Source organism: Ascidia mentula, chromosome 5 (assembly GCF_947561715.1).
Source record: "Ascidia mentula chromosome 5, kaAscMent1.1, whole genome shotgun sequence".
In the NCBI taxonomy this organism is placed as follows: domain Eukaryota; kingdom Metazoa; phylum Chordata; class Ascidiacea; order Phlebobranchia; family Ascidiidae; genus Ascidia; species Ascidia mentula.
In genome coordinates, this window is record NC_138570.1 from 17,407,990 (window position 1) to 17,429,350 (window position 21,361).

Genomic DNA, 21,361 nt, shown 5'->3' on the forward strand with positions numbered 1-21,361 from the left:
CAACGATAAACAGCATGTCCTGATCTGAAGAAGACATTTAATATGTGTATGTCTGACATAATTGCCAAAAGGCCGTATGTTATGCGACTACTACATATATTGTCAAGGCTCGCATGTAAAAACTATGTGCTCAGTTGTGGTGACAAAACGTCATGTTACAGGGAAACTAAACAGAGAAGCACGTTTCTCATCACAAACACAGCTGTCATATCCCGTCTATCAATGCTCGTTCTAACTAGACCCGCTCTTGCAGTCACATGCCGCTATTTCAAATACATTGGTATCCAACTGCAGTAGCTTACTATAGAAGCCTATTAACATGGTGCGCCGCAGTCCCCTAAAAGTTTTCTTTGTTGAACACACGCATGGAAGCATAAATCAAGACGACACGTGACGTGCAGAGTAGTTAAATGCCGACATTTGTTGTATTTTCAATTTGTTAATTAAAATTATAGGCTTATCTGTTAGTCTAATTCACTCCAATATATAAAATAACAGTTAGGAAATTCCAAAAATAACGACGATCACCGATAGTACGATGTTTTGTATGAAAAAAGAATACACATTTTGCTAACTGGCATCATTGCCATTCGTCTCAAACGAAACGGAATAGGAAATGAAATAATTCTAACACAATTACTGTGTCCAAGCAAAGAACTAGAATAAGTGGTGTTCAAAGATGGTTCGGGAAGAAATAGCAAAAATAATTAGGTCCGAGATTTTGAATTCGCATAATATTTTATGATAGGGCGCTCTCGGGGTCATCACTGTGCAAGTGAACTTTTGCCTATTGTTACATCATCTTTTCTAGAAATGGAACATAATATTTGAGACTTGAACAACAGAGTTTACAATGGGTTGAACTAAGTGTTTGTACATGTCACATTGCATATATAACTTTGGCGACACATTAAGCCGATATTTGCGGTGACTTGCATTGCTTTGTTCAAACAGTATATTAAATTTGTTTTTCTGCCTGTATGCCTCTTTGAATAAGAATCGGAATGGCCAAACAGTTTTATGGTCGACAAAGACTCGACAACAGGATTTTGGGTTGCGCTGAACGCGATTAGTAAAGCGCGCTAGTTGTCGTTAATTCCAGACGCCTTTCTTCACCTGAGCGTAAATTTTCGTTTTTGGTGCTTGGTACTTTCATTCTTTGACAGTTTCTGCTTTGCCCAAACGTAAAATTAATCCCACAAAAGGATTTTGGGCTGCGCTGAACGCGTTTTAGTAAATAACTACAATCCACACCAATTCATGTTCAGCCGATCTTTTCCTGCAATGCAACGTCAAGACATATCGTTGACGTGAAGTCGCAACCATGAATTGCACGTGATTTCAGGCCAGCTGCGGAAAACGTTGCCGAGCCACTATTCTTATGGAGTAAAAACGACGATGATATCATCGATTACAGTGGTATAATATTCAAGCCCTTAATATTTACGTTCTTGTGATTTACAATTTCACTACATTTACAATGTTAAATGGGGTAAAAAAGTGTAGTGTCCCACAGGATCAGTTTGAAAAAACCTGGTCTAAAGGACACACTTGAATATATATTATTGTAGGTGTGTGGGGGCCCAGAGCTAAACAACCTAGCCCATTTTAGTGGCATGTCTTAGAAAGTCTTCCAGAAAAAAAACACAATTTATGTAGAAAGAATGTGTTTAGTGATAATGATAATAAGTGACACTATTATTTTTCAGCAAATCAGTGATTTTTGAAGCAATAGACAAATCAAGTGCAAGTGAACTTTTGCCTATTGTTACATCATCTTTTCTAGAAATGGAAAATAATATTTGATACTTGAACAATAGGGTTTACAATGGGTTGAAGTAGGTGTTTGTACATGATGTCACATTGCATATATAACTTTGGCGACACATTATATGCCAATATTTGCGGTGACTTGCATTGCTTTGTTCAAACAGTATGTTAAATTTGTTTTTCTGCCTGTATGACTCTTTGAATAAGAATCGGAATCGCCAAACAGTTTTATGGGCGACAACAGATTTTTTCGGTAAATCATATTAGAAAAACAAATGGTTTTTCTAAAATAATTTATCTGCCTGAATAATGGACAGTTTCAAAATTGGTATCTTGACAACTTCTTATAATTGTATTTGTGTGTAAAGAGAACACATTGTTATCGTCACATATTGTAAGACCCATTTTTTTTTTTTTTAGATTGTTTTGCAAAGGTACACATGCATAAAGTTTAATGGATGTTTCCACTGAAGAAAGGCAATGGATCAGACCTACAGTCCTTTTGTGCACATATGGCTTTTTCACTTATGTAAAGCCATCTGAGCCTTTCATCACACCTTATTTAATGGTGAGTAATATATAAATATATGTAATCTGCACAAATGATTTCTCTATATTCTTGACAACTACAAATTTTGTTTAAAGAATGTGTATTGCAAAATGGTTTTGTTAATTGGGTTAAACAAAGACCAACATTTAACATTATTTAGGGCCCCAGAAAAAACCTCACTGAAGAGGAAGTCGTAAATGCAATTTATCCAGTTTGGATTTATTCGTATCTTGCTCTCTTGTTGCCAGCATTTCTTCTCACTGACTATGTCAAATATAAGCCAGTCATTATACTGCAGAGCTTGGGGTAAGTTACAAAATTTCTTAATATATTTATGCCAAGTTTTATTTAAAAGTAAACAGAGCTTTTATTCCTTACAATTCATCTGAAATTATTAATTTATGTCACAAACCCAGGTATATTTCCTGTTGGTTGCTGCTAGTCTTTGCACAGGGCGTACCATTAATGCAGCTCATGCAGTTTTGTTATGGGGTGGCTACAGCCGGTGAAGTTGGTTATTATTCTTACATATACAGGTACAAATTTAACATTATTGGTAAGTGTTTTGCTATTTTTTTTTCTATTATCGACTTGAAATTAAAATTATGATATTTTACAGTTGAAAATATGCATGTATCTTTTACTTTTTAACCAAACTTTAAATATGATTTTATTGATGACAAGTTTTCAGACCAATAGAACATATATACCAATAATTTAATATGGACTTACAACAATTTTTTTTCGCAGCATTGTAAAACAGGAGCAATACCAAAGAGTCACGTCATATGTTCGTGCCACAACTTTGTTTGGTTTGTTCTTTGGTTCTCTTCTCGCTCAACTTCTTGTTTCCCTAGCCCACCTGGATTACCTCTACCTGAATGTAATATCATTGGTCAACGTGTCAATTGGATTTTTCATTGCTCTGTTTCTGCCCATGCCAACAAGGACGCTATTCTTTTTTGCCGATGAGGATCAACATGTAGAAGATAAAGATATTGGGACTTCATTTTCATCAATATCGACTATTACAGGAAGCCAAACAGTGAGTTGGTTAAACTTTTTCGATTAAAACAAAAACAAAAACTTGTTGTTACCAGATGACTGTTGTTTTTTAAAAAAATAAAAATATATTGATAGGTTTGTATCTTTTACAGCCTTGCTTGCATATAAAACAACATATTTTTTAAATCTTGTTTCTGCAGGTTCTTGTAAAGAAAAAAACAACATCAAGATGGAAAGTTGTTTTACTACAGCTGTGGAGTGATGTAAAGGATTGTTACACGAATCTTGTGTTGTTACGTTGGTCAGCTTGGTGGGCTTTATCAACATGTGGATGGCTATTGGTGGTTAATTATGTGCAAAACTTATGGGAAACAATACAACCAAGTGATCAAAATGAAATATACAATGGAGCTGTAGAGAGCACAGCGACTGTACTTGGTTATTATTGTTGTTAATTTTCTATATTTTATGTATTTGTTTGTGCATATATAGTTCAACCATTTTTACATATGTAATGTTTTCCTTTTAGGTTATGTTATACAATGATAATAAAATGATTGTTTATTTTTCCCTGACAGGTGCAATTGGAGCATTTTCTGTTGGTTATATAAAACTAAACTGGTCAACCTGGGGTGAACTAGCACTGGGTTTTTGTTCTCTGCTAAAGTTTGCTCTTTTAATGATTATGTACTGGACAGACAACATATGGGTGTGCTATGTGGCCTATGTAGTTTTTATTTTTCTATACAATTTTGTCATCACAATCACCCAGTAAGTGACTATTTTTTGGTTTATCATAGTTCTAAAAAATACTTTGTTCGGGTTGGTAACATATATTTTAACCATCTTTATATCTGTGGTATTTTTTTAATTTCTACTTTTTCCATATAAACCTTCAAAGGTTTCAGATAGCTGTTGGTTTGACAACCCAACGATTTGCACTTGTCTTTGGTGTAAATACTTTTGCAGCTGTTGCTCTCAATACAGTTCTTACCATCATACTGATTGACCGAGCTGGACTAGCATTAGATGTGAATACACAGTTTATTGTGTACAGGTAATTTACTTTTCTTTATTTCAAAGATTTAAGAAAATATTGGCATTGATAAAATGTTATTTTTTCAGTGGTTATTTTGGAATCATCTCTCTGATATTTCTTGGGCACTCGGTATATTATCTCAAGATATCAAGTTGTGGGAGAAGAATGGAGGAAGACATGGAGGAACAACAGCCAAGTGGAAAAAAAGAAACTATAGAAAATACATGTTCATTGTAAATTAAATGAATAAAAAGTTGGATCAAAAGTGTTTGTCTCAAAACTGTTTTCTGTTTAAATAAGTACCAAATATTTTGGCAATGTGTTTTTTTGGTGATGCAAATAAAAATTGCCACGAAATAGATTTGCATGCCGTTTTAATCAATAACATGAATATGATGTTACAAAACTTGTGATTTTAAACAATGCTTTTTCAACAAATTTACTGTTTTACATTTATTTTAATTTCACCAATTTGTCGTTCCGCATTTTATTTGACACGTTATTTGCTGCACCTGAAGAAGCGAGATCAATCTCGCGAAAGCTCGTGCTATTAAAATAGTTTCATAGTCAGTCTCTTATAAAAGCAGTGCACAAGCAAGCATATAGACATTTATTTTATAACTTGCAAGACGAAAAATATGAAGAACTATGGTGCATTTTGCAAGATATCCTTTAAAAACAGAGCCTGAGTAATATGGTACGTAAGCCTTCATCGCTATATGTTCCAACTTGTAATTTGTTATGTTGTGCGCAGCGAAAAAGACCGCAGACTCAATTCTGTGGAATCGTCATCGCGCAGATTATCATGTGAAAAGATATCAGAAAAGAAGTTATTTAGAAGAGACAACCCACTAAGCAAATTTACAATGATAAAACCGTGATGTTTTCAGCAACAATAACGTCGTATCTTTTCTTACCTTAAATCTAACGAGCAAAATCATAGTGGTCATAAAAAAACAAGGCCATAAAGTGGTTTCGGCAAAGTATGGTCAACAGTTGAAAAACATTTGGCCACTGTCGTTCCAACGATCAGTGTATGCGTTAAACAAACATGAAATGTGCGTTCACTTTCTTGTATGGAAATGAAGGCAGGACAACTTAGTTTCGTGAAAAATAAGCCAGTTTTCAATGTCCAAACAAAGTGTTTTTGTAGGCTATCGGTGCTGGCATTTCAAGTAGACTAACCGCATCCACCGGATCTGAAAATCAGGAATTCCAAGCTTTATCCAGTGTCATAGGCGCTATCAAACTACTTTGCCACTATTAGAGGTAGCGGGGTTAGTCAACATTAGCGAAGTAGGTACTTTTGTTGACTGCCTTCACAAACCATACCGCGCGGAAGTGTGGGCTTGGTTAACGGTTTTAACGCAAGGGAAATCAAAGATTTCTAAACGACAAGTTAACAGCAGTATGATTTTTTCGTGGTCAGCAAAAAGTTTCTACATTCATTGTGAAGAGAAAATCATTAACGTGTGTTTTTGTCATTGCTATCCAAGCATACTCGAGTAGTAATGCAAGACCAGCACCAAATGTTAGCTTTCCGCAGCGCAAGTGCAGGACAAACATATGGGGCAACCTGATTGACTGGTGCTTCAATGCGTAGTTTTATCGCTGTATTTAGGAAGGATGTTGAGCCCATGCATTATAAAAAAAAACTACAAAAAAACAAGATCAAGGCCTTTGTAACGTCGTATCTTTTGTTACCTTAAATCTAACGAGTAAATTCATAGTGGTCATAAATGTCGTAAAAAAACAGCCATGAGGTGGTTTGGCCACTGTCGTTCCAACGATCAGTGTATGCGTTACACAAACATGAAATCTGCGTTCACTTTCTTGTATGGAAATGAAGGCAGGACAACTTAGTTTCGAGAAAAATAAGCCAGTTTGCAATGTCTAAAGTGTTCCTGTAGGCTATCGGTGCTGGCATTTCAAGTATAGACTAACCGCATCCATCGGATCTGAAAATCAGGAATTCCCAGCTTTATCCAGTGTCATAGGCACTATCAAACTACTTTGCCACTATTAGAGGTAGCGGGGTTTGTCAACATTAGCGAGGTAAGTACTTTTGTTGACTGCCTTCACAAACCATACCGCGCGGAAGTGTGGGCTTGGTTGACGGTTTTAACGCAAGGGAAATCAAAGATTTCTAAACGACAAGTTAACAGCAGTATGATTTTTTCGTGGTCAGTAAAAAGTTTCTACATTCATTGTAAAGAGAAAATCATTAACGTGTGTTTTTGTCATTGCTATCCAAGCATACTCGAGTAGTAATGCAAGACCAGCACCAAATGTTAGCTTTTCGCAGCGCAAGTGCAGGAAAAACATATGCAGCAACCTGATTGATTGGTGCTTCAATGCGTAGTTTTATCGGTGTAGTTAGGGAGGATGTTGAGCCCATGCATTACAAAAAAAACTACAAACAAACAAGATCAAGGCATTTGTAAACACACAAAGCGGCGTGTAGAGGGTTTTCCCCTACTTAGTATTTAGTTAAAATGCGGTTTGTCTTTTCATTTGTTGCTGACAAGAACTTTGTTTCTAGACAGGTTAAACAAAAGAATAATATGTTTACCACTAGTTATCGCGTGGTGTATGTATTCATACTCTGACATGGTCATGCACTATCCAAGTACAGCCTGGTGTACAACTGTTCTAATTTTATGTATGTACTACTAAAATGTTTTTTTTTTAAATGTAGGCTACATTCATGGTTCCAACAAAGTTTTGTGTAGTAGGTTCAAATGTCAAAGCAAACCAATTCTTTTTATGCAGCATGTAAGTTTTGTAGCCCAACTTGCACAAAAAAATTATGGCTAATGAATACCAAGCCCGAGATTCATGGAGATTGCCAACAATCTTACTTTGTGTGTGTGGGGTTTTTAATTACTTCAAGCCCTCTGAGCCTTTCCTAACACCTTACTTAATGGTAAGTTGATATTGGTGCTTAAAATAGTGAACTGCTAATGCAAAAATTTATAATTGTGCATGTTACAGGGTCCAAGCCAAAACCTGACTGAATCGGAACTTGTGAACTCAGTTTTCCCAGTGTGGGTTTATTCCTACCTTGCTGCACTTATCCCTGTCTTCCTTCTTACAGATTTGGTAAAGTACAAACCAGTTATTATTGCACAGGGAATTGGGTAATTGCTAAGTTTCATTTAAAACAAAAAAAGTCTAATTAAAAGTTATTAACAGATACATAACATGCTGGGTACTTTTGTGCTTTACACATGGAGTTCCTATGATGCAGCTAATGCAGTTTTGCTATGCAGTTGCAACTGCTGGGGAAATTGGATACTACTCTTACATATATACGCAAGTTGTTTGTCCTTCACTGTACAGATTTTTGAAAATATGTCTGCCACCAGAAATTACACAGAATTCAACCAACACACTGCAACCTAGGGCCTATGTTTTTTTCAGAATTGTTGACCAGTCGCATTATCAGAAGGTAACATCCTATGTGAGATCTTCCACGCTACTGGGGATGTGCCTTGGTTCTGTTCTCTCTCAACTTTTAGTTTCATTCGCCCATCTTGATTACTTCTATCTGCATCTGATATCACTTATCAATGTTTCCATTGCATTTATTGTCTCCTGGTTTCTACCAATGCCCAAAAAAACAATATTTTTCTACATTTCTGATGAACACTTGGACCAAGATGGCAGTGAGCTACATAAGAAGGAGGAAACAGAATCCCTAAACCATTTATCTGAAACTGTGAAGGTGTGGCATAAAATTGTTGTTTACTTTAGAAATGTGTGTTTTTTGGTTTCTTATTGATCCTCTTCTATAAACATTTGTTGTAGAAAAATAAAACTTTGTTCCAAAAGTGGAAAACAGTGGTACTGGGCCTGGTTGATGACATGAAGAGGTGTTATAAAAACAAGGTTTTGTTGCGCTGGTCAATGTGGTGGGCTCTTTCCACGTGTGGATGGATTCTTGTGGTAAATTATGTTCAAAACCTTTGGGAAACTATTCGACCAAGTCAAAATGCAATGATTTACAATGGAGCTGTAGAAACAGTTGCTACAGTCCTAGGTAAGGCTATTGATATGTATTATGTCAGATTAATAACATTTATAAATGTTCCATAAATTTTCAATGCATATTTTCAAAAAAAAGTGTTAAAGTCCGTATTATGTTTAGGTGCTCTTGGTGCACTTGGTGTTGGTTACATAAAAGTAAAATGGTCAACTTGGGGTGAGCTTGCTCTAGGATGTTTTTCTCTTCTTAAGTTTGCGTTGCTAATGCTGATGTATTGGACTGATAACATCTGGATATGCTACAGTGCATATGTCATGTACATTGTACTGTACAATGTCGTAATAACAATAACACAGTGAGTAGGTATATAATAACATTGATATATATATTGAAGGACTAGGTATATATATATATATATTGAAAAAATATATATAAAGGTTATCATTAAAAGGAATGTACACAAATGATTGAATACAATTCCCTTGCCAAGAAAAAAAAAACACAGTATTTACAACTGTTAAAATAAAAATGTAAATATCATAACTATAATGTACATATTTACCTACAACAGGTATCAACTTGCTATCGGTTTGACAACGCAAAGTTATGCACTTGTGTTTGGAGTAAATACTTTTGCCGCAGTTGCACTTAATACAATACTCACTGTGATAGTAATAGATGAAGCTGTACTTGGTCTTGATGTGAAAACCTTGTTCATTATATACAGGTAAGTCCAATATACTCAGTTATCTTAGCTGTTTTTGATTAACTGGATAATGTTGCAGCATATATTTTGGAGTGGTTGCTATGATCTTTCTGTTGCATGGTGCCTGTAGTTTGTACCAACACTTTTGCACCACGAGTCAAAACATTGAAGAAGATGGCAGCAAGGAAGTGTCTGGAACTAATGAAAATGAACATTTGACTGGAGTTGTGTAGCTCTGTTTGGATAAGTTTACTTTTATTATCACATGAATATTTCAATAAATTGCAATATCATTTCTATCATTATTTTCCTGAATGCTTTCGTTTAAGCTATAATTGAAAAAGTTGTAAATAAACTTACAAATTTTCCTAGTGTTTGATACATAGAATGTTCTTCACACAATTATGTTCATTGCCTATGTTTTTGTCGGAAACTACAGAACAGCCATAAATTATAAACTTCATTGTAAATTCAAAACGTTGTTGTGTGAAGGTTATGTCTGCTTTAACTTTCTTGTAAATTCGATCTACTGCTGGTAGGCAATGATACTAAGTTTTTTTCTAGTCATATTGCCAAGAACCAGAAAATCGAGTGAACGATGAAATTCTGCTGCGTGCGGCATTTTGTTTCTAGCGCGCAATATGCAGTGAACCATGCGGTTGCCATTTTCATTTTTCAAAAGTACTTTTTGTATAAAATGACGTGCTTAGTTTTTCCAAATAATCGCACATTAAAAATACACTACTACCATATTTTAAATTTAACGAAACATTTTTTTTGAATCGCGGTTGTTATGAAAATCAAACGGAAAGGGGAATTCCCTCGAATTGTTTTTAGTTGGATTGAAATCGTTTTAAATGTTGTCACTCCACAGTTTTGCTAAATAAAACTGATCGGCCAAATTAACATGTCGGATGGGTCATACGGAACACCACCTGATGCAGCTATCAAGGTTTGTGCATCGTGTGTATTATCTCCTGTCTTTGAACGTCTTTCTGACCGGTTGTATTATAAGAAATAGAAAAATAACGTAACGCTTTTGTTAAAAGCTAATGCAGGATCGATTGGCTGGAACTGAGGAGGATACAGAACACCTTGCTAAAATGCTTGTGGATTTGGGAATAACGCCTTCGCGCACCCCAGAATGGTATACTGAATTACAATTATTTTTTATTTTTAAATTGATTTGTAATTTAAATGTTAGACTGATTCTGTTTTAATGATGTTGCAGGGGAGGATCCGGTGATTCTAAAAATCTTCAGGGTCTGACAGGATCATTGTTCAAACCAGGTAGGTCATTCTTGCATTTTTTACCAATGCATACAGGGGCCAGATTGGAAAAAATGTCACTTTTGCGATAATTTACCGATAATCCGCACAATTTTAATTAGCTAATGCATTAACATACGAAAAAAGGTGGCGATCGTCCAGGCAATTAACGATCGCCGAAACAAATCCTCCACGCAAAAAACAAACTTTCCAATCTGGTACAGGAGTATCTTTCAACATTAAATGTTGCACATTATTCAAAAGTTTGTTAATTTTACCTGTGCAATTTTTTTTAAATACCAAAGCAGACATGAAAGAGAAAGCGAAACATGTCAAGTTTGACAATTTACCCTCAGAGAATCAAACAAAGTCTGGAACACTACAGTCCATTCTGAAGAAAGCACCCATTAAACCACTCCAAGTTAACTTTGTTAGTATTGTACTAATATTACAATTTTAATTAAATTATTCTTTAGCAATGTTAGATACTTTCTTCAATAATAAATTGTGTTTTTTTTATCAAATTAAATAATTTCCTTTCATACAAACTGATGATTTTCTAAACTTTGTTCAAAACAAAAATGGGTAAAAAAAATTTTAGTGTGTTTTTTTTAAATTTTTGTGTTTTAAACAGAACTCTGCAAATATTGGAGAAAACCACAAAACTGACAATTCAATGGAGTATTCGACATTGGTGAAGCGCTTGTGTAAAGCAGAGAGTGTTATTCAATCACTTAAGCAAAGTCTCAGCACAATAAAATCATCAAGTGAAGCCAGCAACAAAGAGAAGAACCTTGTGATTGACAAGTAATAATGCTGTTTAAAAATTTACATTTGTTGTTAGTATTGTTCCAATTTGAGTGTCAGTGGCTAATGATATTTTTTTAACCTTCAGTCTAAATGTAATTATGTTCCAAGAGTAAAAAATTGCTGATTCTAAAAAAAAATTAAAGCCATGCTTTTCAATCGAACACCAATACTGTCATAAAATGTTTGTAATACATTTTGCTTTTCTTTGGAACTCAGGTTTGTTTAAACTGATAAAAAACTAGACCCAAATATTGAATTTAATTTCACGGGGTTCCCTGAATATTTTTAGACTCAAAGAGGAAAATAAAGATCAGGAAAAAATGTTGAAAAAGAAGCAGCGGGAACTTGATGAGGAGGAAAGAAGGAGGGAGGATGCGGATCGAAGATGGAAGGAAGCTGAAAAACAAGTTGCCGATCTCCACATAAGATTAGAGGAACAAAGTCAGGTAAGGTTTCACAAAAAAATTATACACAAACTATTGGTCATAAAGTCCATCATTAAAGTTATCGTAATATTAGTTTTAGTGTGGTGACCTTTAAAAATTTTCTTTGATATATTTTTTCATGTTAACAGCAGCTTACGTAATTATGTGCTGCTTTTAGTATTGTTAAAATGCAACATTAACTAATAATGTAATTTAAACGTTGGGTTTTTATGCTAATAATGTAACAATACATTCCAATTATATTTTTTCTCTAGAAAACTTATAACAGCAGCAAAGAAGATGATTCCCTAAAAGAGAAGTTTGCTCGGAGAATGGAAGAAGCTAAGCTGGACATCGCCCGTGAAAAGGAGATTCGTGAAGTTATTGAGAACTCACACATCGCCCTCCTGTCACGTGTCCATGACATGGAAGAACAAATCACTCATGAAAGAAATCAAGTAATGCAACCTTGCGTTAAATTAGCTGTTCGACAAACTACATTTTTTGATAATGGAACTCATCTATATAGTTGTCTGTTTGATCAGTATTTTTACCTTTTAAATTGACATCCTGTCAGAGTAGCTTAATTCAAACATGGATCCAGTATTGTTTCTATTATTGTTCTCGTCCAGTTCTAGAAAAACTTTTGCTGTCAAGAATAAATCCATTGCAATGCTAATTTTTCATCAAAACTCAATCTGGGTTAGTGAGCTGCAGAAAGCACACAATAAATGTTGCATGTTAATTTAAGAGAAATATATTGCTCTGTAAAATGATAAGCCACATGCATATGTCCATTAAATAAAACCTTTTTTTACTCAGGCTCATGTATTTTGTTAATTAGGTAAGCTTCAACAATAGTGTACATTTTTTCTTGAAGTAAGAAGAAATCTCATCCATAAACGCACTGATTTTAGGTGGAACATTTGTCCGAGGAAAATAAACGACTGAGGGAAACAAACACAGGTTACTTAAAACAATCAACTGACTGGACGGAGAAGGCGAGCAACATGGAGAATGTGTTGTCCTTATTCAAGAAGGAACTGGATGCAAAGGAAGAAGCAATAAGAAGGTGAATTTCTTACATATACTATGACTAGATATTGGTGTTGGTATTTCCTAATTTAATATATTATAAGATAAGCAAAGTGGAGCCAATAGTATGAATTGTGTAAGCTGCAATATTGATTGCATATATTATAGTTTCCATGTTACAATTATTATCACAATTCATTAACTTTTTGAATAAATAGTCTTTTGAAAGATGCAATACAGTTCTTTTTGTGAAGGTTTTTTGTATTACTGCATTGCTTGTTGATTCATGGCATTTAATGTGAGGGGAAAGTTAACTGTTCCTTTTATTCAGTAACTTTCAGCCAAGTTTTTTATTCAACCAAATAAATGTTTAGTGCATCACTAGTTGGCAACTTTCCTTATGCCTTATATTTTTGTAAAAGTCATTATGTTATATAAACCGTGAATTGTAGGTTGGTTAATGAACAACAGCAGAATGAGAATGAGGCAAGTGATCTTGCCACGAAACAATATTCCCTGCAGAAAGAATTAAAACAATGTAACATCTTGCTTGATGCCCAGAAGGTAAATTTTCGTGGATTTACCTTTTTTAAATCTGTTATTTTATATTTGTACCCAGTTTGATTGCAATGCATTGGCTTTAATGTTATGGTATATTATGATTTATGTTTGATATTGGCAAAATACTGGCTAATAATGCAATGTTTTTTTTTATTTTCTGGCATAAGGTTAACTTGTTTTGGTACTGGTTTGTGTATTAATGATGAATGATTCCTGGTAATTCGATTTTTATATTAAATATTGTTAAATGTCAAGTTGTTGATTTCTAGGCAGCTTTTGCTCAACTGGAAGAAGATAATCAGAAAATCCGAGCTGATCTTGAGGAGGAAAAGAGAAAAAGTGAAAAACTGGAGGAAATGAGCAGGAGGATCAGAGAACAGGAATCTGGAAAGAAGATTGAAGAAGAAATGAAGCAAAAGTCGATGGAAGATCAACTTAAATCGGAAATGAGACAGGTGGAGTTGCTTGTTTATGATGTTAAAGATGTTAAACTTTTTTAGAAACCTAAACCAATTCTGGAAATGTTTGCCGTTGTTTAGTAAGATATTAATAAAGTTAATTTTAGGTGTTTACTGGTCATATTTTCTAAAGTACTTTTCATTTGACATTGACCATGATGGCAGATATGATCAAAACATTTGCAAATGAATTTTTCATCAGCCTAATGGGCTAAATTTTTTCCTAAATTTGTTTTTGTTCTTTTTTTGTTGATGTCTGACCCACTACATATTGTTTGCACAAAGATTTATGTAAGTTGGTTTAATTACGGAATATTTTGGGTGGCTAACTGGCTATTGTTATGACAAAGATCCTCCGTTACACGGTGAAAAAAGGTTTGTTATCGCAGGCTGTGAACAAAATGAGAAGGAAAGCTGAAGATGCTGAAGCCAGGGTGAAGCTTTTGGAAGAATGTGTAAAAAAGCAGGAAAATGTTTTGAAGCAAAAAGAAGTGGAATTTGAAGCAAAAGAGAAGGATGCAGACCAACTTTTGTTTGATGAAAAAAAGGTGACTATCCACTGCTTGATTGTGTATTCAATTCTTGTAGTGATTTAAAGAAAAAATTTGTTACAATATAGAACTGACAACTTCAATTACTTAATCTCACTAGAAAACCTGAACAAACGATTTTTGTTTAAATAGAAAACCAACCAGGTTACGAAAGAGCGAGATCAGGCGATCAAATCGAAGGAAGGTTTGATGAAAGATCTCAACAAAGCAGCTGGTGACGTCAGGCGGGAAAAGGAATATCTGCAGCAACAACTCGAGGAAATCAAGGTCAGTTAATCCCACTTTAAAAATAAAGTAGTGATTCCCAACTTTCTTGGCCGGTGAAGTAATCATCCCAATAAATGTTATGACGACGCACTCGAAAGTTGAGACGATGATTCGTTTTATTTTCACCGCAACAGCTGAAAGGTTATGCAGTTTGTCACAGAAGCAAAATTCTTCCAATCATTTTCAGGAAAAAACAAGCGTAAATAAAATCAAACACAGGATATGGAAAAACTAAAAACAACACCAAATTTGTGTGGTTTCGCAAACATCAAGTTTCCAACCTGGGCTATTTTCAACACCACAGCATGTTTTTTCAAACGTTGCCATGGTTTTCCGTTTATTTTGATTTGAAATGTTTTTGAAGTTGGATCAAGATGTGATCGTCAAAGAGAAGCAACAACTAGAAGAAGAAAACCACCGTCTGATGGATCGTATTGTGTCGGTTGAACACCAGGAGGCAGCATACAAAAGGGCCCAGGATCTCGCATCGGCAGCAAACTCCGCCAAAAGTCAGCTGTCGTACGAAAACGGAAAACTGCAGGTAAATGCTGTCATTCAATGACTGCTTTTATCGTGAAATCAACCAAATGACGTTTTCTTAAGTTGTTCTAAACAACCAAAACTTTTTTCTGCATTGCAAAAGCGTCAATTAACTGAATAGTCCTTTTTCAAAAAACGTGTAGCTGCACTTACATACGGACGGAAATTGTCAACTGTACTGTAAATTTAGGAAATCAGCTACATCTAATACTGCTGATACTGGTACATGTACCAGAGTTTGAGTAGCACTGGCATAAATCGATATTGGATATAATGTATCAGAAGAACGTATGAAGTATGGAAAGTTACATGGTTATCATATTTAGGCAAGGGTTGAACAGCTCGAAGAAGAACTTCGCTCTTTAGCCTCGGTTCAGTCACAAGTCGTGCAGCTTCGCGCTACGAACCGAGCTTTGGAACAAAAATACTCTCAAATGTCGAGCGAACTCGCCACTACCAGGGTGGAAACAGGACGAACGAACGCCCATGTGAAACAGGTTGTCATAACACAAGTTTTAAGAACTTTCGAAACAGGGACCGCCTGACCCCTGAAGTCCACAGAGTGTCGCGTGTTTGATCTATACCCAGTCACATAAATACTACTTTAAAGAACTGTTCTTCTGGGATGAGGTAATGGGATTTTTGTCACAACCGACGTTTCGTTTACCATCTTGTGAGACTTCTTCATGTTTATGTGGCAACCAGTTATCCTGTACATAAACACCAAAAACGCAAGAAAACACGAAAAAAAGATGGGGAGGGGGAATTTATGCCAGAAAAAGAGTTCTTTAAATTACTTTTTTAAAATACTATTGTTTGGCCATAGTATAGCAAAAACACTTGCACGGAAATGAGTCTTGTAATTTGATGTTTTGGTGTATAAAGAGTAAACTTGTGTGTTGGCGTATACAAAAATGGGGAATTTAATACACATTTCTTCACCAAACAACTTTAACGGCAAATAGCTCGGCCAATTTGTTTGGTGTCGCGTCACGGAAATAAATGAACGAGAATTTTGCAAAACGGGTTTGTTACCGCCCTGGTTCATTTCGCGATTTAAACTTGGTTTTGTGTCCCAGCTTCAAAGTGGAATGGTGAGAAAAGAGGAAGATTTCAACCTTGCAATAGTTGCGAGAGATGAAGCGATCAAAGATAAGGAAGCTGCTCTTGCCCAAGTTGCCGCTGTCAAGGTAAGTGCATAGTTGGCTCAAAAACGCCTAAATTTCATTTCAACACATAAGGGGTTGTATGAAAATGTCAGTCTATAATGAATACATGTAAATGTATATACTGTATTCTTTGCAAATTACCTCGATATTTTTTAAAACTGTTTTTGATGATAATGTGTAAACAAAAAATTTGCGAGAGAGATACTGACGATGCCAATAAATAGTTGGAATAAATATTTATGAATGTAAACGATAACCACGTTGCTGAGAAAAGACTTTTACCAAAAGGTTTTACTCCGAAGTAATCGTAAAAATCTGATACTAAGTCTAGTCATAAACCCGACCGGAGTTCTCCATTTATCAAATTTACGCCACGAGCAAAGCATCGTTAACACGTGAAGTCAAAATGTATCCATTAAGTACTTCAGGGGTTACATTAGGAGTTACAACGCGTAAACCCATTCACTCATACACACTGAAACATGGATCAAACCTGGTAAAATTTCAACCTTGTTTTAGGAACAGGAGAGAAGCCGATCCTCCCAACTTACCCGGGATTTCAACAATTGTCGCGCTGACAACGAACGATTGTCGTCTACAGTAAACGAGGTGGCGAGTCGTCTATCTCACGCTCAGCAGAGATTGGATGAAGTTCAGTCACAACTTGGGAGAAAAGACGCCCAGATATCCGCCCTTCTCAACGAAAGGTAAGGACTTTGCTTATAGTTCTTAATGATTTTTAATGAATACTGTATTATATCAGAAGTGTTTCATGCTTTCGCATGATAAGGCAGGATCGCCTTAATGCGCAAGTCCTTACTTGGCGATTGCAGCTACCTTATAACCTTAGCTGCTATGCTTGCGAACCTACAGTATTATGACTATTTATTTTAAAAATAACAGCTTCCTGTGACAATGGCTACTGTATACACAAATACACTGAACAAACCTTGTTTTTGAACCAGGAATTTTCAATGTTGTTCTGTGATCCAATTTTAAAACAGGAATTTCATGGTAAACTCACACGCTTATAAGTCAATAAACGTCCCAAATTAACAACAGCGGCCTATCCCTATGTTTTATGCAACCCAAATGGGATGACCGATAAAACTTACGAAAGCTTTTGATTTAGGGAGAAGTGTCAAGGTCGAATAAACGACCTTCAGCTTGCCCTGACTCGTCTTGAAGGTCAACTCCACGAACGAGAATCAGACGAGCAGGCGAGAATCACTCCCGCAATAGAAGCTCTGGAACAAGCCAGACGTGAGAATGTCAGGTTGTCTGGGTCCCTCGAAGACGTTCTGCACACAAACGCACAGCTGAAGGAAGACATGGATAAATACAGAGTAAGTTGGCCAAGATATTGTCCTGACGATTAATCCTTGGCAGGAAAATACTAATACACCATAACACAACCAGGTCTTAACCTTGATCTGCATATAAGTGTGAGTAACATACAAATTCAAGCGATCATTAATTGTATAATTAATTAGTGTATTTTAATTCGAATTTATGTCCAAAATAACAGGTGGCTGCTTTGTCAACACCTGACCGAAAAAGTTCGCATAGATTTCTATGTCGCATAGCTTGATATACGGATCAGTTTTTTGGGACCTGTCTGTGTTATGGTGTATTAGTATTTTCCTCCTTGGCGCAACAAATCGAGCTGTTTTTATGCAAGCTTACTTTTAAATAATCATAGCATTTCATGGCCTGTGTAGCTTTCACGTTATGCGACTTCATAATGACGTCACAATTCATCGAGCAAATAGAATGAAAGTTATAGAGTTGAGTTCTTTTTGGTTTGCTTTCATTGGGATTCATGTAATCGTATTATAGCTGGAGTATTGTGATGTATTAAACAATATAGACGACAAAACTAATACATTGTTGCCAACTGTTATGGAAAATATCGTTTTTTTAACTCTAAATTTGTTAGTTTCTATAATGGCACTAGTCGACATCAAACAAAAAACAGAACATTTCCCCATGTGAATGATAAGTTATGATAATTCTGTTATCAGATTAAATTAACCGTGATATTTCGTGGCGGGTGTAATGTACGGTGTGTATTTCCATTCTGGTTAACCCCATTTTCATGGAATCGTTCAGACGGATCTCGAAATTCAAAGAGAAAAGGCGGACATGTTGTCAAGACAACAAGGGGCACACGAGGACGAGGTTGCCATGTCAGTCAGGAATCAAACGGAAAGATTGCATCAGATGAAGGAACAATTTTCCAAGGAGAGATCTGCCATCAAGCGACAAATGCAAAACCAAATAGCAGAAGTATTTTCTCGTTTTTTCTTGTTTCTTGTGATATCCGAAATCGCCTGTATTTAGCACAACTTACCATTATATTGCAGTGTTATAAAATACACTGGATCTTCTGGTAATAGCGTGCCCTGGTAGGTTGTTGATCGGGCTCCTGTATTGCAAGTAGTATCTCTATATGACTTAACATTGTGTATTTGTCAAAAATTTACCCAAATATTTATTTTGCTTCTTCAAAACGCCCACCTATATATGCATGTAAAAATCTTTCGCTTTTATTTCTTGTCACTATGTTTTTAGATAAAAATTTTACTTGATTTTTAGCTTTTAGTATTTTTAATATAAATTTAGCTCATTTATAGCTGGCTAGTTTTTGAATTTTAAAAACAAGTGTTTACCAATTTGTTTTCCACAAATGTTTTCTTTCAACGTAACTTAGTTCAGTGTAGTTTTTCTTGAGGTTTATACGAATATTTGCAATAAGCTCCGAAACCTCACCCCGTATGCATGTGAATACCGGTAGCTTTCATTTCTCCCTACTATGTTTGTAGATAAAGAAAGTAAATGACTCGACCCAAGCTCGCAACTCCCAGCTGACCCGAGGAAATTCCGATTTGCGATCCAAGATTTCCAACAACGAACGAATTATCGCGAAACTCAAAGAGAAATTGAAACAACAAAAAGTCGCGCTCGAAAGACACGTGGTCCAGAAACAAAAGAACTTCGCGACAGAAACAAAAATTAAGGTTTGTGCGACTGATTACAGTTAAGTTCCGAGATAAGTTAAAAACATTTGTTTATTTGATTCAATATGTTTTTATACAACTTACATGCAGGAAATAGACAGTGAGCTCGAAAGTCTCGAAAAAACTAAACAAGATTACATCAGAAAGAATGAAGAGCAAGCAACTGTTATCGCCACGTTCAATGCGGAGGTAACAAATATAATTCTGTACATGCCCCGCTAGGTGGGGGTGCAACAAATGTGACGCACCAGAGCCAATACCAGTTTTAGAGGGGACCTCATATACCTAGAAGAAAACCTTAGCTGTATTCGTGACTGGAATAACGTGGGTTCGAATCCCGTTGTGGTTAAAAAAAGTCAAGAGAAGACCCTGCTTCCAAAATAAAAATTTTTTATCGCAAACATGTGGTGTCCTTTAAAATCTGATGCGATCATCTTAAAAGTATTCCAACACCGACATTCTTTACTCTAGCCCTGCTCGGTAATATGTGCCACCAAAACTGCGGTACCAGTACAGGTACTTAACCAGAAGACTGCCAGTGCGTGGCCAATGAATGGTTTTCAACAGTTTGGCAAAAATCCGACAAATATATATTTTGTATTCTTGTCTAATGGCTGTTTCTTGTAGCTCATAACATATCGATAAATTAGAGGACCTTTTCAATTAGTGAGTACATTTACTTGCTATTTTGAAAAATACGCCTTTCGTATACCGCATAAGAAAGTTTGACTAGCACTCTCAGAATACGCTAACCTTCGGTCGACATTTTTCCCCGGATTTTTTGTAGGTTGCTTCTCTGAAGGATGACATCGCGGCTCTGAGTCAAGCACAAAAGATAGCTCGCGAAACTTCCGTGAAACTTGAAGAACAAGTGAATAAAGAGCGGGCGGAAAAAGAAATTCTCATCAGCAAAATAAAGGTAAAGATTTTTTGAAAATATTTGAGGCGATTTTTTGTTGAACTTGTACGAAAAATAATAGACGCTAGATGGAGCTCTCAAGCAGGCGATTTCGGAGAAACAAAATGCGGACGAAAAACTTCGGAAAGTTCAAGTGGAATCGATTCACGTGCAGCAAAATCTTCAGGTAAAGGAGCAACACTAACAATAAGCTAAACATGTGCCTCATTTACGGACAGTTTGCAACACTAGGCCGTCAACACACTTTCTTTTTGAGTGTGTATTTTATTGTAGATGCGAGTTCACATAATGAACAGCCAAACATTGACTTAGGGTCAAGTAAAATTGCATCAAACATAAATTTTAATCAATTTCAAAATACTTTGTGTCTAAACGCGTTTATTTTGCTAAAATGTGTTTCTATAATAAAAAATAAAAGCGTTTTGACAAATGGATTTAGATTGAAATTTACTTTCAAGTTCCGCTTGTTTTACGCGAAAAGTATTGCTGGAATAGATTGATTTCTTGAAGAAAACGTTTTCATTGTTACAACTTTTAATCGTTTTTTTTAGCAAGCGCAGACTTGGTTCAAAGACAAATTTGAAGTTCTGCAAAATGAAATATCATCTCATCACACCGACAGACAACCCATGGTGTGATTCCCTTCATTAACTGTTTCTTAATTCCAAGTGTGCATTGTGAGCTCGTCCATGGCTGTGCAGCCCCCTTTTCATTGTTTTTTTTTCTGTGTTTCACGAACCCAAGTAACAAATACATACTTAACACTGTGTGGCCCGATCAATACAACAACTGGTAGTTTCCAAGCAAGTTTACAGTTTACCTGAGCATCTTTTTATCTCTTGATAGGCTGGTGAAAAAATTTGGGAACCCCTGAAGCAAACTTGCAGGCATTTTACACTTTGGCTTAAGTTCACCAATTCAACGGCACTCTTGGGTACTTGCTAATGCCCTTTTGTTTTATACAAGAAGTGATCGTAACTCTCATGCAACCGCATGATTGGCAGGATCGCCCCACTGCGCTGGTCCTTATTTGGCGTCAGGAAATATTGGCTGATCCAGCTTGGCTGCAATGCCTGGGCTGCGAAGCCTGTAAACCTAACTTGGTACAAGGTAGAATAGTGGGCAGAGACCTTTACTTGGCGACCTAAATTGATTCTGCGCGTGATTATCTTGGGGATTTCCCTGGATTGAATACAACACCCTCCACAAGAGTAAAACCTGACCGAAAATTGCCTGGAAATTTATAAGTCATAGAAATAATAATCTTCAAACTTCACAC

The 21,361-nt window shown here is 35.8% G+C and overlaps 3 protein-coding genes across 5 annotated transcripts; all 3 read left to right on the forward strand.

The window, feature by feature from the left end:
- The first annotated feature begins 1,892 nt into the window (after nt 1-1,892).
- LOC145902371 (thiamine transporter 1-like) lies at nt 1,893-4,842 on the forward strand. The gene is made up of 9 exons (XM_082990309.1): nt 1,893-2,023; nt 2,191-2,338; nt 2,481-2,626; nt 2,737-2,856; nt 3,071-3,365; nt 3,526-3,763; nt 3,904-4,096; nt 4,227-4,382; nt 4,451-4,842. The coding sequence occupies exons 2-9, from the start codon at nt 2,225-2,227 to the stop codon at nt 4,599-4,601; spliced, it is 1,413 nt and encodes a 470-aa protein (XP_082846435.1). The 5' UTR covers nt 1,893-2,023; nt 2,191-2,224; the 3' UTR covers nt 4,602-4,842.
- A 2,302-nt stretch (nt 4,843-7,144) lies between these two features.
- On the forward strand, nt 7,145-9,307 carry LOC145902688 (thiamine transporter 1-like). Its single transcript, XM_082990763.1, has 8 exons — nt 7,145-7,290; nt 7,359-7,504; nt 7,560-7,679; nt 7,788-8,091; nt 8,175-8,406; nt 8,515-8,707; nt 8,924-9,079; nt 9,138-9,307. The coding sequence occupies exons 1-8, from the start codon at nt 7,174-7,176 to the stop codon at nt 9,289-9,291; spliced, it is 1,422 nt and encodes a 473-aa protein (XP_082846889.1). The 5' UTR covers nt 7,145-7,173; the 3' UTR covers nt 9,292-9,307.
- Nucleotides 9,308-9,871: 564 nt separating this feature from the next.
- Nucleotides 9,872-20,843, forward strand: LOC145902352 (coiled-coil domain-containing protein 150-like). Of its 3 annotated transcripts, none has more exons than XM_082990286.1 (23): nt 9,872-10,010; nt 10,108-10,205; nt 10,290-10,348; nt 10,633-10,757; nt 10,962-11,134; nt 11,427-11,583; nt 11,838-12,020; nt 12,480-12,634; nt 13,050-13,161; nt 13,428-13,613; nt 14,006-14,164; nt 14,300-14,434; nt 14,799-14,975; nt 15,301-15,471; nt 16,054-16,164; nt 16,663-16,850; nt 17,276-17,489; nt 18,256-18,432; nt 18,969-19,163; nt 19,254-19,352; nt 19,951-20,082; nt 20,144-20,248; nt 20,634-20,843. In XM_082990286.1, the coding sequence occupies exons 1-23, from the start codon at nt 9,966-9,968 to the stop codon at nt 20,718-20,720; spliced, it is 3,243 nt and encodes a 1,080-aa protein (XP_082846412.1). In that variant the 5' UTR covers nt 9,872-9,965; the 3' UTR covers nt 20,721-20,843. The 3 variants fall into 3 exon arrangements, with proteins under 3 accessions (XP_082846412.1, XP_082846413.1, XP_082846414.1); XM_082990287.1 differs by having other exon boundaries at nt 10,636-10,757; XM_082990288.1 differs by having other exon boundaries at nt 10,684-10,757.
- Nucleotides 20,844-21,361: the final 518 nt, after the last annotated feature.

Bases quoted from the DNA above. Each gene is read 5' to 3' on its own strand.
- LOC145902371 (XM_082990309.1), top strand. From the start codon at position 2,225: ATGGATGTTTCCACTGAAGAAAGGCAATGGATCAGACCTACAGTCCTT. The intron at 3,366-3,525 runs GTGAGTTGGTTA...TTGTTTCTGCAG, and splicing joins CTATTACAGGAAGCCAAACA to GTTCTTGTAAAGAAAAAAAC. The intron at 3,764-3,903 runs GTTATTATTGTT...TTTCCCTGACAG, and splicing joins GAGCACAGCGACTGTACTTG to GTGCAATTGGAGCATTTTCT.
- LOC145902688 (XM_082990763.1), top strand. From the start codon at position 7,174: ATGGCTAATGAATACCAAGCCCGAGATTCATGGAGATTGCCAACAATC. The intron at 7,505-7,559 runs GTAATTGCTAAG...AGTTATTAACAG, and splicing joins ATTATTGCACAGGGAATTGG to ATACATAACATGCTGGGTAC. The intron at 9,080-9,137 runs GTAAGTCCAATA...ATAATGTTGCAG, and splicing joins ACCTTGTTCATTATATACAG to CATATATTTTGGAGTGGTTG.
- LOC145902352 (XM_082990286.1), top strand. From the start codon at position 9,966: ATGTCGGATGGGTCATACGGAACACCACCTGATGCAGCTATCAAG. The intron at 10,206-10,289 runs GTATACTGAATT...ATGATGTTGCAG, and splicing joins CCTTCGCGCACCCCAGAATG to GGGAGGATCCGGTGATTCTA. The intron at 17,490-18,255 runs GTAAGTTGGCCA...GGAATCGTTCAG, and splicing joins AAGACATGGATAAATACAGA to ACGGATCTCGAAATTCAAAG.